The sequence below is a fragment of the Perca flavescens genome, chromosome 5 (assembly GCF_004354835.1).
Source record: "Perca flavescens isolate YP-PL-M2 chromosome 5, PFLA_1.0, whole genome shotgun sequence".
NCBI lineage: Eukaryota > Metazoa > Chordata > Actinopteri > Perciformes > Percidae > Perca > Perca flavescens.
Genome location: NC_041335.1, coordinates 562,276 through 575,640, shown reverse-complemented (window position 1 = coordinate 575,640; position 13,365 = coordinate 562,276). Strand labels below are relative to the sequence as shown.

At 40.5% G+C, this 13,365-nt stretch overlaps 1 protein-coding gene across 1 annotated transcript in view; it reads left to right on the top strand.

Annotated features, from left to right (window-relative positions):
• Positions 1-13,365, top strand: part of LOC114555323 (putative ankyrin repeat domain-containing protein 31) — a 35,821-nt gene that overhangs the window by 1,646 nt on the left and 20,810 nt on the right. Inside the window, exons 2-3 of the mRNA XM_028577636.1 lie at positions 1,459-1,631; positions 11,805-12,091. Of these exons, the coding sequence (XP_028433437.1) occupies positions 1,540-1,631; positions 11,805-12,091 (379 nt within the window). The 5' untranslated portion in view covers positions 1,459-1,539. The remainder of the gene's footprint in view (positions 1-1,458; positions 1,632-11,804; positions 12,092-13,365) is intronic.

The following is a 13,365-nucleotide window of genomic DNA, read 5'->3' as shown; positions in this document are numbered from 1 at the left end:
AATTAATACGTACATTACAATTAGGGCTGGGCGATATGGAGAAAATCAGATATCACAATATTCTTGACCAAATACCTCGATATCGATATTGCGGCGATATTCTAGGGTTGACAATTGGTGCTTTAACAAAATATCTTTACACTTAGATTTTAGATAAATAATCATCAGTAATGTGGACATAATGTCTAAGTGGGGAAAAGGCAAATAATAGAACAGCTAGAACAGTTTGGTAAGTTCAGAAAAGTACATCACTTTACTGTAATGCAGCCTTTAAAGCCAGTAAAAGACAACACTATCACGATATGACAATATCCAAAATCTTAGACGATATCTAGTCTCATATCATATATCAATATCGATATAATATCGATATATTGGCCAGCCCTACAGATTAGGAAATTATATGACAGAAACTAAACACACACAATATTATTTCATAACACAACTCATATTATAATGACAAAATACACACATAAGTAAAAGGCAGATAGACAGGGGAGCTTCATCAGTGCAGTCATAGGGCATTCCATACATTCATGTTTATTCATTTTTGAAGACAGTTACACCAACATGCTATCATCACATGCTATTATCACATCACAGATGGAGAAAGTCAGCATGTCCTAAGAAATCCATCTGTGGGAACTCATGTCCTGTTATTAATGTATTTATATACTTTTGGATAATCAAAATAGCAATGTTATGGGATTTTTGCAACCTTGGCAGAGGTATGTGCAGCTTTTGTTTTATTTGGTCATAGATTAAAGGTTAGACCAATCTCTTAAGTGGTTGGGACATTAAAAACAATATTCTGGAGTAGAGCTGAAACGATCTGTCAATGAACTGATTATTTGATCGGCAGAAAAATAATAGCAACTGTTTTGATTTAATGAATTAAAGTTATTGCGTTATAGTAATTTTGGAAGTTCCAGTTTTTTAGTTTTGAGGATTTGCTGCATTGGAGATTCATTCTGCCTGATACAATGCAGACATTTTACTCTAAGATGTGAAAAATGGGCCCACTGAACCCAGCTAAGACAGTATAGAGACATGTCCTGATAGTCATAGTCAAGGGCTAGAAGGTAGAGTCTTCACAGTTTTCTTCTTTCTATTATAATGATATTACTTACGACACAGCATGTTGTGCTTTATGAAGCATGAAATGACATGTTTTGTCCTTAGAGTGAAGGAAAAACTTTGATCAAGGTCAGTGACACACAACTAAACATGGTGTTTTGTTGGGGACTATTTATTGTTTGCTTCACACATAAAGGGCTGAAAGTAGTTTCTCCCCAGCAGATGATGGCCTGTCTAGTGTTCATTTCATGTCATGTTTTAGTTTGTGCTGCCATCTAGTGAATGGTGTTAAAATATACCACTTAACTTAAGTCTTCTAAGATAGGACACCTTATTTGTGTTGATACAAATGATTTTATGTAAGTTATCTGGTATTTACAGGTTGGAATCCTATCACCATTAAAGGAAACATCTCATCGTGAGGCTGTTAAGGAAACCACCAGTTGTTCTGGACCTAAATCCATGGTCCCACAAACTTCACAGCGTCTTTCAAGCATCACAGCAGATCATTCATATGCCACAAATCTGAGAGGGGCTGTGATTGCTAAGCCCAGGTAAGTGCTTGTAAATAGCTGTCAACCATGCCACAGTGTGGAGCTTCACACTGTGTATGCTGGGCTGCACATACTTTCAAGTTAGCTGTCTCACATGTCCAGCTCTATCTCCACAGCGCTGTGGGGTGGAGTAAGGTCTGGCCTCACCACACATGCACTCCTGGATAGAAGAAAAAAACTCTCTGGGTTGTTTGCATTTCTTTAAACCAATCACAGTCGTCTTGGACGTTTCAAAGCTCCAGATCCAGTGACGGTGGCTCTGCTTAGTCTCAGGAAGGAACTTGTTCTGGTGGAACATTTGCACCCTGCAAAAAAAAAACGCCAACTACAATATTAAATGAAGATAACTGTTGACACAATACAGTAACGTGAGCTATTTAAATTAGCTGATACATGGTTAAACCTCATTGGCTCTTACCAGTGTATCTCCGTGTGGACTTCGTCCCTCACCCACGATCACCTCAATTTCTGTGTCAGTTAAGATCGACGTGCGCACATTTTTAACGTAAACATCATATAAAGTTTATAGACTAGTGAAGACAACAGGATACTTTCTGAACTATGTCTCTGGACTAACAGGTTTACCATGTTATGTGGTAGACTAGTAGGTCAAATGATTCTGATATGGACGGCTTGCATTTGAAGAAGGTTTTGATAAATGACATTTTTTATTTCAGGAACATACAAGAGCATCTGAAACCTATCTGCGGTGCTGTTGGGAAAAGTTCACCATGCACATGTTCTAAGGACTTACTGGCAGTTTTGCATTGTCCGTATTTTTTCTTATGCTATTTCAGGATCTCACATGTTTGTTTTGCATGTTATTCATTTAAACCTTACCATGTAGCCCCAGTGTATCTGGTCTAAGAGGTGCCTCAAACGTTACACTTAAACTGGCATTCAGAGTCTTGATGAGACAGCACGATATATTGTGAGTTTTTCTTACTTATCTATGGCATTCAGCTCCAAGATATATCATTAGTAGATACATTCAGTGTTGGTTTGGTTGTTTTAGTGGGAATTGTTGGCAATAATGGTGGGGGTGTTGTCTGCAGTTGCATCAGGGACAGTGTGTGACTAGAGCATCACAGGTTTTGGATTTCAGATCTTTGCTTTATTAGAATTGATTGCATTTGTGATTTGTGACTAGGCTAGGATTGATTGCACTTTTGAAACTCATTTATTGAAAGTGCGTTTACATGCACATGCATCCTTCAGGGGATCCTAGTTTCAATACTTTGAGTATTTATATTTATTTAGAATTCCTGTACTGTATGTCATAGAACAAACCTCTGTTATGCAGGTGTGGACTTGAATGAAGAAAAATGTATGTGCATCTACTACATGCAAATTCAGTTTTTGACCACCACCAGGTGGCTCTGACGTTTAAATCGCTGCAGATGGTGATGGGGCACATTGCTTAAAGGGGTGATAGAATGATTATATAGGGTATTTTACACTGTTCCTTAAGGTCTCCTAATGGGGTATGTAACATTGGTTGGGCTGAAAATTGCCCGAATGCTATTTTATTAGGCCCTTAACTACTCTGTGAATATGGCTCTATTTGGAACAAGAGCTTTTCTTCCAAATATGGTATGCTCATGAATATTCAGAATGAGCTACGCGCTGATTGGTTTGAGCAAACTACATAGAAACACATGGGAGACTCGACAGCAGGTCTCATTGCAAAGTTATACATTGTTTGTTGGGCTATTACGTTATTAAATTCACTTCTGAGACTTTTTTAAGCGAGAAATCAACTATGTAAAGCTCAAATATGGGCCGTTTAATGAAAATAGATGGCTTATTGCAAATTTGGTAAGACTATGTGTCGGAGTTCAGCTGCCGGTGCTGCCTGTGTTGCTGCCTCGCTGCACGGCCTGCCTTCCTTTACACACCCCGGCTTGCTCTAAGCTCGATTGAGCTCCGTTACGGCTTGCAGCCCACAGCACTACATACCCGCGCAAAGTCACCGTTTTGGGGTTAATGGACCAAACGCTGCTGCGCTGACAGAGCTCCAGGTCCTGCAGCTCCCCTCTGTGTGACAGTGATAGCGCGGTCAGCGAGCTTGTTACACCAGCAATCTCTTACCACAGTTCCAGTTAATCTTGGCTGGCTGTCGGCATAACTAGCTATATTTACAGTTTGAATTTTGTCACGCCACTTATACAACATATCTCTAAAGGTCTTACGAAGCTAACAACAGTGTCCGATTTCAAGTTAATGATTTTTTGTGAAGATTAGGGGTTTCGTTATCTATGACTGTCCCTTAAATCCTAGCTATGTGTGGCTTGCTGCAAATCACAGATGGTTAGCTTCATTTTTGGCGTAATTTCTGTATATTTACAGTTTGAATTCCATCACGCCACTTATACAACATCTCCCTAAAGGTCTTATAAAGCTAACAATGGTGTCCGATTTCAAGTTAATGATTTTTTGTGAACAGTGGGGGTTTCGTTAGCTATGACTGTCCCTTCAATCCTAGCTATGTGTAGCTAGCTACAAATCACGGATAGTTAGCTTCATTTTTGGCGTAATTTCTGTATATTTACAGTTTGAATTTCATCACGCCACGTATACAACATCTCCCTAAATGTCTTATAACGCTAACAACGGTGTCCGATTTCAAGTTAATGAATATTTGTGAATTTCAGAGGAATTCTAGGAGGAGCTAGCGCTCATTGATAGAGCTACATCCAGCCGCAGGCACTATCAATGAGACTCGCGGACAAGCGGCGTTTATTTCCCCAATCGTTTGTTTAAGTAACTCAACACATTATAATTACACACATTAAAAGATTAACTGGAACCTGTGGTAACAGATTGCTGGCGTAACAAGCTCGCTGACCGTGCTCTCACTCACACACACCGGGCATTTAGCTAGCAGGAAGAGGGGAGCTGCAGGCCCTGGAGCTCTGTCAGAGCACCAGCGTTTAGTAGTCCATTATCCAAAAAGCGGTGACTTTGCGCGGGTATGGAGCGCTGTGGGCTGCCAGTCGTGACGGAGCTCCAAGTACCTCAGAGCAGGCCGGGGTGTGTAAAGGAAGGCAGGCCAGGCGGCGAGTCAGCAACACAGGCAGCACCGGCGCTGAATTCCGACACACAGTTTGACAAAATTTGCAATTAGCCATCCATTTTCGTAAAACGGCCCGTATTTGAGCCTTACATAGTTGATTTCTTGCATAAAAAAGTTTCAGAAGTGAATTTTGTAATGGAATAGCAGAGATCTGCGCGACCTAGATTCGGAAGACTACCTGATCTCAGGTCAGTTGTGTAGCCTATGTAAATGTTGGGGCGTGACCGTTCTCTTAATACACCCATTGGCTGACAAAGGTTCCGGTTTTTGGGAGGTTGACGTCAACTTCCAGCTTTGTTGGGATTTGCCCGTTTTCAGCGGCAGTTTCAAAATATGAAATTTTCATAGTAAAGGGGTGTCAGTGGGACTTTGAGCTTCTATGTATGTCCTATTTACCCACCGAACTGTCGGTATTCAACTATGACAGGGTACAATCGGTTTTGCATTCTATCACCCCTTTAAACCTTTCAGTTTTTATGTTGTATCAAATGTTCCCTCCAGTGGACATTTTAGTTTGAATTAGAAGTAACTATCTGATACTGTCTGGGACGCTTTATCACTGATCCACAACAAAACAATTTGGTTACTACTACTCAAGATATTTCTTGTCATTCAAAGGGAATATCTCATTGATCTGAAATTTTCAGAACATTTTGCATTATGAGAATGTAGACACACAAACACTGACAACAGATACACAAAGTTCTTTTAATGCAGTGATTCCCAGACTTTTTCTGCAGGGCCCCCCTTTTATAGATTAAGACCGCCATCTAGTGCTGCATGTTCTGGGGAAACTCCATTTAAGGGGAGACACTCCAGGTGAATAGGGAAACAAATAGATATAACCATGAAACTACCCCAGTTTACTTACATTTTTTGTATTTCAAGTTTTCAGTAATTTGATATGCAAATGATGCATTCTCTTGTAAAATATGTGCTAATTTGCATACATTTCCAGAAAACAGAACAGAAAACATTCAGTTCAGTCACTTTATTATCCCAAAATAGAAAACTTGATCTGCATTGGATAAAGCCAGATTCAAAATTCTTGTACATATAGAGTCAAAGGTTTTTAACAGAGGGAATTTTGGGTATCTTTATCTATCCCTCCATAAATCAGAATATGGTGTCACCAGCCATGAAAAAAATAAAATCAATTTCTGCTGCATTTTCAAGAATAAAAAGTTACATAAATCAGTCTATTAAATGATATTTGAACAAATCCCTCGGTAAAAACCTTCAGAATATAGATAGGAGTCAAATTGGAACATTTGGGGTATGTAAGTGCTGCTAAAGTGGAGATTTATGGCTCAGAGTAGGGCTGGGCGATATATCGATATTAATATCGATATCGTGATATGAGACTAGATATCGTCTTAGATTTTGGATATCGTAATATCGTGATATGACATAAGTGTCTTTTCCTGGTTTTAAAGACTGCATTACAGTGAAGTGATGTACTTTTCTGAACTTACCAGACTGTTCTAGCTGTTCTATTATTTATGATTATTTATCTAAAATCTAAGTGTGAAGATATTTTGCGAGAGCACCAACTGTCAACTCTAGAATATATCGCCGCAATATCGATATTGAGGTATTTGGTCAAGAATATCGTGATATCTGGTTTTCTCTATATCGCCCAGCCCTGTATTAGAAAATATGGGATGTAGAAATAAGCGCTGAAAATGTGTAGAAGAAAAATTTAACAATTTAAAACGTTGGAAAAAAACTAAAACAAACTGAAAAAAAAGGCGTCGAAAAGGTTGACGGGAAGACAACACAAGGGTTAATCAGAATTTATGTTTACATTTTATTGTTATTTGAACATTTGAGCATTGAACCAGGTGAAGAAACCTTTTTATTATTTATTCATTTGATTTTGCAACTGTTCACTGAAATAGCCAGTTTCTATGAAACTACATGTGACCTGTCATATTTGGCTTTGACTTTGACTGAACATTTGCTCTCACTTTGTGGAAAAAATATCGGGATATATATCGTATATCGATATTCAGCCAAGATATATCGGGATATGATTTTCGGTCCATATCGCCCAGCCCTAGCTCAGAGTTGGAGAGAAACCCATTTTGATAAATGGATTATAAGATATCAGACATTTTGCAAGGTGAATAGGGTAAAACATTTAAACTAACATTTTTATTTGTATGTTTAAATATGCAAATTAAACATACTGTAATCTAATGCTAACTTTTGGTAAATTTACAGGCGCAAATTGACAAAGTGGTGTAAAATAAACATCTAAATGTGTATTTTGGATCTCCCAATAGAAATAATAAAACATCGCAAAATAGCCCAAACACTCAGAAATTGAAAAATTATGGTTTTACCTGTAGTGTCTCCCCTGAAGGCGATATCAGAAACCTCTCTCAATATGCTGTCTTCTAAAACAGTCCTCCTTTTAGCCCTGACTAAAAGAGGAGGTGACTTAAGTGCGTTATCAGTCTTGCTGAGGGAAATCTCTCTTTTACATCTTAGAGCTTGAACAGCTCTTTTAGGTTGAGGGTTATGTTTTCCCCCCGCTCACACCTGTGAAGCAGAGGAGGTGTCTCAACAACTCTGCCCGGTGCATACTCTGTCTCATTACGTTTTATGCAACGCTAACATCAGTCGAACACTGTTTGTCCACTACAGAGGACACTCTCAAAGGATGTCCCTATCTAAATCTCACCCACTTCAATGCTATCACACAAGCCTAATTGCCGCAGGAGCAGAGCCTCTGCAGTAGCCGTGCTTACTCTACGAGGCCCTTATCTTCATCCACAGTCCTGCTCTGAAAGATGGCGGTGGTAAACATCTGTGTTGCGCCATTGTAGGTCTCTCCATGCCCCTTTAACTGTTTCTACCTGCCAGAGTCCTCTCATTGTTTAGTGTGCTAGACAGATGGCACGGTTACGCTCGTTCAAGAGATGTTCCTTCAATCCCATCATGGCTTAATGAGCTTCATGAGGCCCAGACCAGTATATAACTATCCCCCTCTCCTGCAGCCACAGGTGTGTCATTTGAAGGTAGTGCACTTTCACTCTGCTTTTTATACACAGGGTTATTGACCACGACACAACCCGTACTTCTCTGCCTTTTTGCACTTCACACTTATGTGGTTGTGAACTGGTGTATGTTAGACCTAGGTGTCACAGCTCATGTAAGTCCAAACTGCCTGCGAGCTTCTCCTGTACTATACGGTAATTCCTCTACTATGCAACAGTAAGTCGTGTGGTTATGACCCAATCGTTAGCCTATTTTTATAAAAACGTCTGCTACGGAGCCATAACGTGAGATACAAGGTAATGGAGCCTTTTATACATTGTCGTGTTTCTTTAGAAATAAAAAATTGACAAATAGAGTCTTTAAACGCTTCAGATGTAAAGTTATTCACTGTCAAAGTGACGTCAAAATGAATGGCAGTCAATGGAATGCTAACGAGAGGTGATATTGTTGTAGCATCAAAATGGCACCATAGGAGGTTCGAGTTCTGAAGCGAAGCTTACCCCCTTGCTTAATACATCCATGAGTTCATGTCGGAGAGTGGTGCAGACACCACGAGCGGGCACGCGCGCCACCCGACGGAAAGGAGAGAGAAACATAAAAGGAGACTGTAGCGGTCCAGAGTAGAGGTCGACTGATTAATCGGTCGGCCGATTAATCGAGCCGATTTTCGGCATTTTTTTACATAATCGGCATCGGCCAATATCCCAGTATATCAAGCCGATTAATAGGCAGGCGCATCTGCGGGCAGCATAGTATTAAAAACACGAATAGGCGACATTTTTTACAGCGCACTCAGACCACCTGCCTCCAGCCCCTCCCCTCGTGAATTCTTGCGCTGTGTGTCTCGCACAGTCACTTCAGGCTCCGACGCTACCGTTAGTAGTAGCTAGCATATTGCTGGTGTTCTTTCCTTGGGATTAACTGTACTAATAAAACCGTACAAAACACCGCGGCCACACCGCTGTGGAAGCTCCCCGAATGTCATTTATCAAAGCCTGGTTGTTACCCCTGTGCGTGGCAGTCTCATCCACTCCTATAACGGAGCTAACTGGAGCTAACCACTAACGGAGCTAACCGCTAATGGAGCTAACCGCTAACGGAGCTAATCGTTGCTAACAGAGCCTTCACTTCTCCGTGCCTGTATCCATTAACTGCATCTATGGACTCGAGCATGAATAAAACCCTTAATTTTATTAAATTGGCTGGACGAGTTTTAAATTACAACTCAGAGTTTTGATCCTAATGAGTGCAACAGGACATGTAACAGTAGGATCCCCAAAACACAGATACAACACTTCAACAAATGAACAATGATCTAACAAACAAGGTGAACAAGAATTGACTTTAGATAACCCTAGTCTGATTTGATTCAACAGGAGTTAGGAGGAAATAGTGTTGAGATTAATAATAACATGTCACTTTCTGTGAAGATGTGCAGATTTGTATTCTCAGAATTTAATAAATGCTGCTAAGTGCACTAAACTTTATTTTTTCATTTACAAGTTTATTTGACAAAGTTTATTTTCTTCTTACCTGTTTTGTTTATTTAATATATTTTTCATATATTATTTATACAATATACAGTATGTTTTTAAATTATACATTTTTAATTGAAGTATACAAGTGTAGATTGGTGAAGTGTTCAATAAATGTTTTTGTTGAGAAATTCTGTGTATATTAGTGTTACATTTTATCTTTCAAATAGAGGTTTAAAAACAAGCACATATCGGCCAAATATCGGGCAAAAAAAATCGGCAGCATTTATCGGCCATCGGTTGACTTTGATTTCTAAAGATCGGCATCGGCCAGAGAAAACCCATATCGGTCGACCTCTAGTCCAGAGGATAATTAACTAGTTGGGATTTGGTGTGTGCGTCCAAAAACAGCTCCAATGTTCACTCTTTTTTCTTGCTCTTTTCAATATCCATTTTCTTTTTCTGGGTGAAGAAGAAGAAGACTCCTGTTCCTGAAATTAGGATTTTGAATACGTTTGGTTCTCTATGTTTCCTTCTTCAAACTTGCCGGGGCCAGGAAGCGATGATACCCATTAGCAGCAGCTGTGAGTCGAAAACGCGAAAGGCGGAGCAGTATAGCCTGTATGTCCCTTACCGGCTAACATATTTCAAGATGGCGCATCGTTATGGAACGTCTACCCCAGTTCATGCAAGTGCAAATGTAAAATTCCAAGCTAATAGGAATACTTGAAATTCATGGTAGTGGTCAATATTCATGAAAAAGGACAAGTTTGTGAAGGGCAATACAGATTTTGATAAAGAACAACTACAAACATTACACACTGGGGCTTTAACGGAAGTGACATGTGATTTATGACTCTTGACATAATCTCAGGTATAAAAGCAGAAGTCAATCAAATCAATCAATCAAAATTTATTTGTAAAGAGCTTTACAACAACCAGCAGGTATCCAAAGTGCTTCTCATCAGGAACTAAGAATAGAACAACATATCTTGCAATAAGAAGAATGAAACGTAGAAAACAGTAGAATCATAAAAAGGTTACATAGAAACAGGAAGATGAAATTATCACACCACTACTGAGTATTAAAAGCAATTCTAAACAGGTAGGTTTTGAGTTTAGACCTGAAAAGAGCAACATCTGTAGTTGTGCGAATATCAGGGGGTAACTTATTCCAGAGTCTCGGGGCAGCTACCTTGACCTTGGCACTTCTAAAACCAGTTGGTTAGAAGACCGCAAGGACCGACTGTGCTCACGCAGGGTTAAAATCTCAGATAAGTACTCTGGGGCCAGGCCATTAAGGGCCTTAAAAACAAACAATAAAATCTATTCTAAAACACACAGGGAGCCAATGTAGGGTGTAAAGAACGGGACTGATGTGTGCACGTCTAGATGTATTTGTTAAAAACCGAGCAGCAGCATTTTGACAAGTTGAAGGCGTGAGATGGAGGTTTGATTCAAACCAACATAGAGAGCATTACAGTAATCCAATCCAGTAGCATGACATTGTTATAATGCCGCAAAACCTCTTAAGAATGTAGGTTTATGTAATGGTTATAGGTAAAGATTTTGACAAATTATATTATCCTGCCAGATCATAAGACACTTTTGGGTCGTTTTAAAAAAGCGACAAGTGATCTGTGTAGTTGTTCAGTTTGGAGGACTTTACCTGACTTATAGCATCACAATCGGTATGGGAACTGTTCAGCGGCAGACAGGAACACTCTCCAGAGGCTGGTTAACACAGCCCAAAAAATCCCTGCCCTCCCCTCCAGGAATATATTTACAGGTGGTGCTGCCACAGCAGAGCCTGCAGGATTGTGAAAGACGGTACTCACTCTTTTCACCATCTGTGTACGCTGCTGCCCTCTGGAAGATGCACAGGGCCACAAAATGCCACACCTCCAGACTGATGAACAGTTTTTACCCCATAGCCACACATGAACTAAACTCCCATCCCCCCACCAATTTCATTTTAATAATGTGAATAACTGCATGATGATGGATGCGTCGAAAGGAGCCAGTTGAGGTGGTTCGGGCATCTGGTAAGGATGCCCCCTGGGCGCCTCCCTAGGGAGGTGTTCCAGGCACGTCCAGCTGGGAGGAGGCCTCGGGGAAGACCCAGGACTAGGTGGAGGGATTATATCTCCAACCTGGCCTGGGAACGCCTCGGGATCCCCCAGTCGGAGCTGGTTAATGTTGCTCGGGAAAGGGAAGTTTGGGGTCCCCTGCTGGAGCTGCTCCCCCCGCGACCCGACACCGGATAAGCGGATGAAGATGGATGGATGGATGGATGGATGGAATAACTGCATATGCACTTTTTACCAATTTTACTGCACTTTATCTGATCATATTTTACCCTTTTTAACAGCTATTTTTTGTGTGTGTGTGTTTGTGCAGAGTGAATGGGAACAGTTTTTTTATGAGAGACAGGAACATTTCGTTGTATGTGAACATGCAGTGACAATAAAGGCATTCATTTATTCATTCATTGTTTAAAGCTTTGTTAGTGAGCCCCAAACTGAATATTTTTTTGAAGTTTTGGCAGAGTAGGAGTCAGTGAGGAACTTCCTGAATTATCTGACTGTCATCTCGGTATGTGTTTTTTTCTTCCAGAGACATGGAGATGACTGGCAGCTGTAATCAGCGGTATGAGAGTGAGATGTATGGAGGTGTTTCGTCTTCAGATGATGACTCTATAAGCTTGTTGTGTGATCTTAAGACCTGGCAAAGCATAGGAGTAGCTAAGGACATGGACATCAGTGATTTATATTCACAATTTGGCATCAAAGAGCAGAATATGAAAGTTGAGGTGGAGATAAACAGACTCAAACCCCCCGAGCCAGGGATATCCAGCTGTACCAAGTCTGTAGCAGGCCCTGCTGATTCTACAACCCAATTAGGTAGTTGTAAGTAAGAAACTACTCAACCATCATCATCATGTTACAGCAGTGTATTGCTGCCACCGTAACAAAACAAAAAAATGTTTATGTAAAATTAACACTTAAACAAACATCAGCGTTATCAGAACTACCTAAAATGAAAGAAACCATCTTTTGAGATGTAGTTAGATTTTTTTGTTTGGTCTAAGAGATCAGACAGAGTGTTTCATGTGGAGGAGCTGCAGCAATGGGCAGAATAAGAAACATCATAGCATGATAACCTATTCTAGTAGACACAAGAGTACAAATATGACGCTGAAAAGTAGTATAACTTTAATTAATTAGTATTGAGGCATCTTGCTCCCAGTGCTCTCTTGCTGCACAACGGTATTAGCTTCGGACTGAAGCTGCACGAGTCAAACTGAAACTGAAATCACATGGACACAAAACCCACTACAGGAGCTATATTCACCAATATAAGGATCTTATCAATCGTGATGTTTTTTCACTAGAAATGAGTGTGTTTCATAGAGTGTAGTTAGTGCGTTCTTAATTGTACTGTACCAGTAGCTATCTCTATTATATAAAGCAATAGCCTGGGTGTCCAACTGCAGTTGCACTCACAAAATCAATCTATGGCTACTTTTTAATGAATTCCATTAGTGCCACTGCTAAACTGCGCCCCGGTGTTGGTGTGTAGGGGGAGGGGCTTTTAAGTCACGATGTCACTCTCAGAGGCTCATCTATTCTTAACTGCATGATACTCACTAATAGCCGAGACACACCAACCAGACGGCCGACCGTCGACAGAAAAGCCAGTCGGAATGATCAGTCGGATCCTCGAGGTCCAAAAAACTGCCTCGGAACACACTGAGGCGACACCGACTTGAGAAACGTAATACGTCTCCATAGCGGCACGTGGCACTAATCTGTATTGTTGCCCAAAAAATGAAAACCGGCAGCTGATTGGACGAACGTGTCACATGAGTTTGACTGTCATGGCGGCCGTTCAGAATACGATCTCATATTGTACTAAAATAGTTCACTAAAACATGTTTCTGAGAACATTTTAAGTGAGAAATAGGCTGTGCAGTTGCTGAATCTGTCTTCATTTCAGATCAACAAAGGTCACTTTAAAAGATTTTTGTCAGATTTTGAGAGACTCTAGTCACCTCATTCCGCTCCCCATTTCTGGGTGAGTCCCGACTGCCCTGTCTCCGACTGAACATGTCAGGTCGGCCAAAATGAACGCCGACGGCCCCTCAGACGGACGACAGCACGGAACACACCGAACA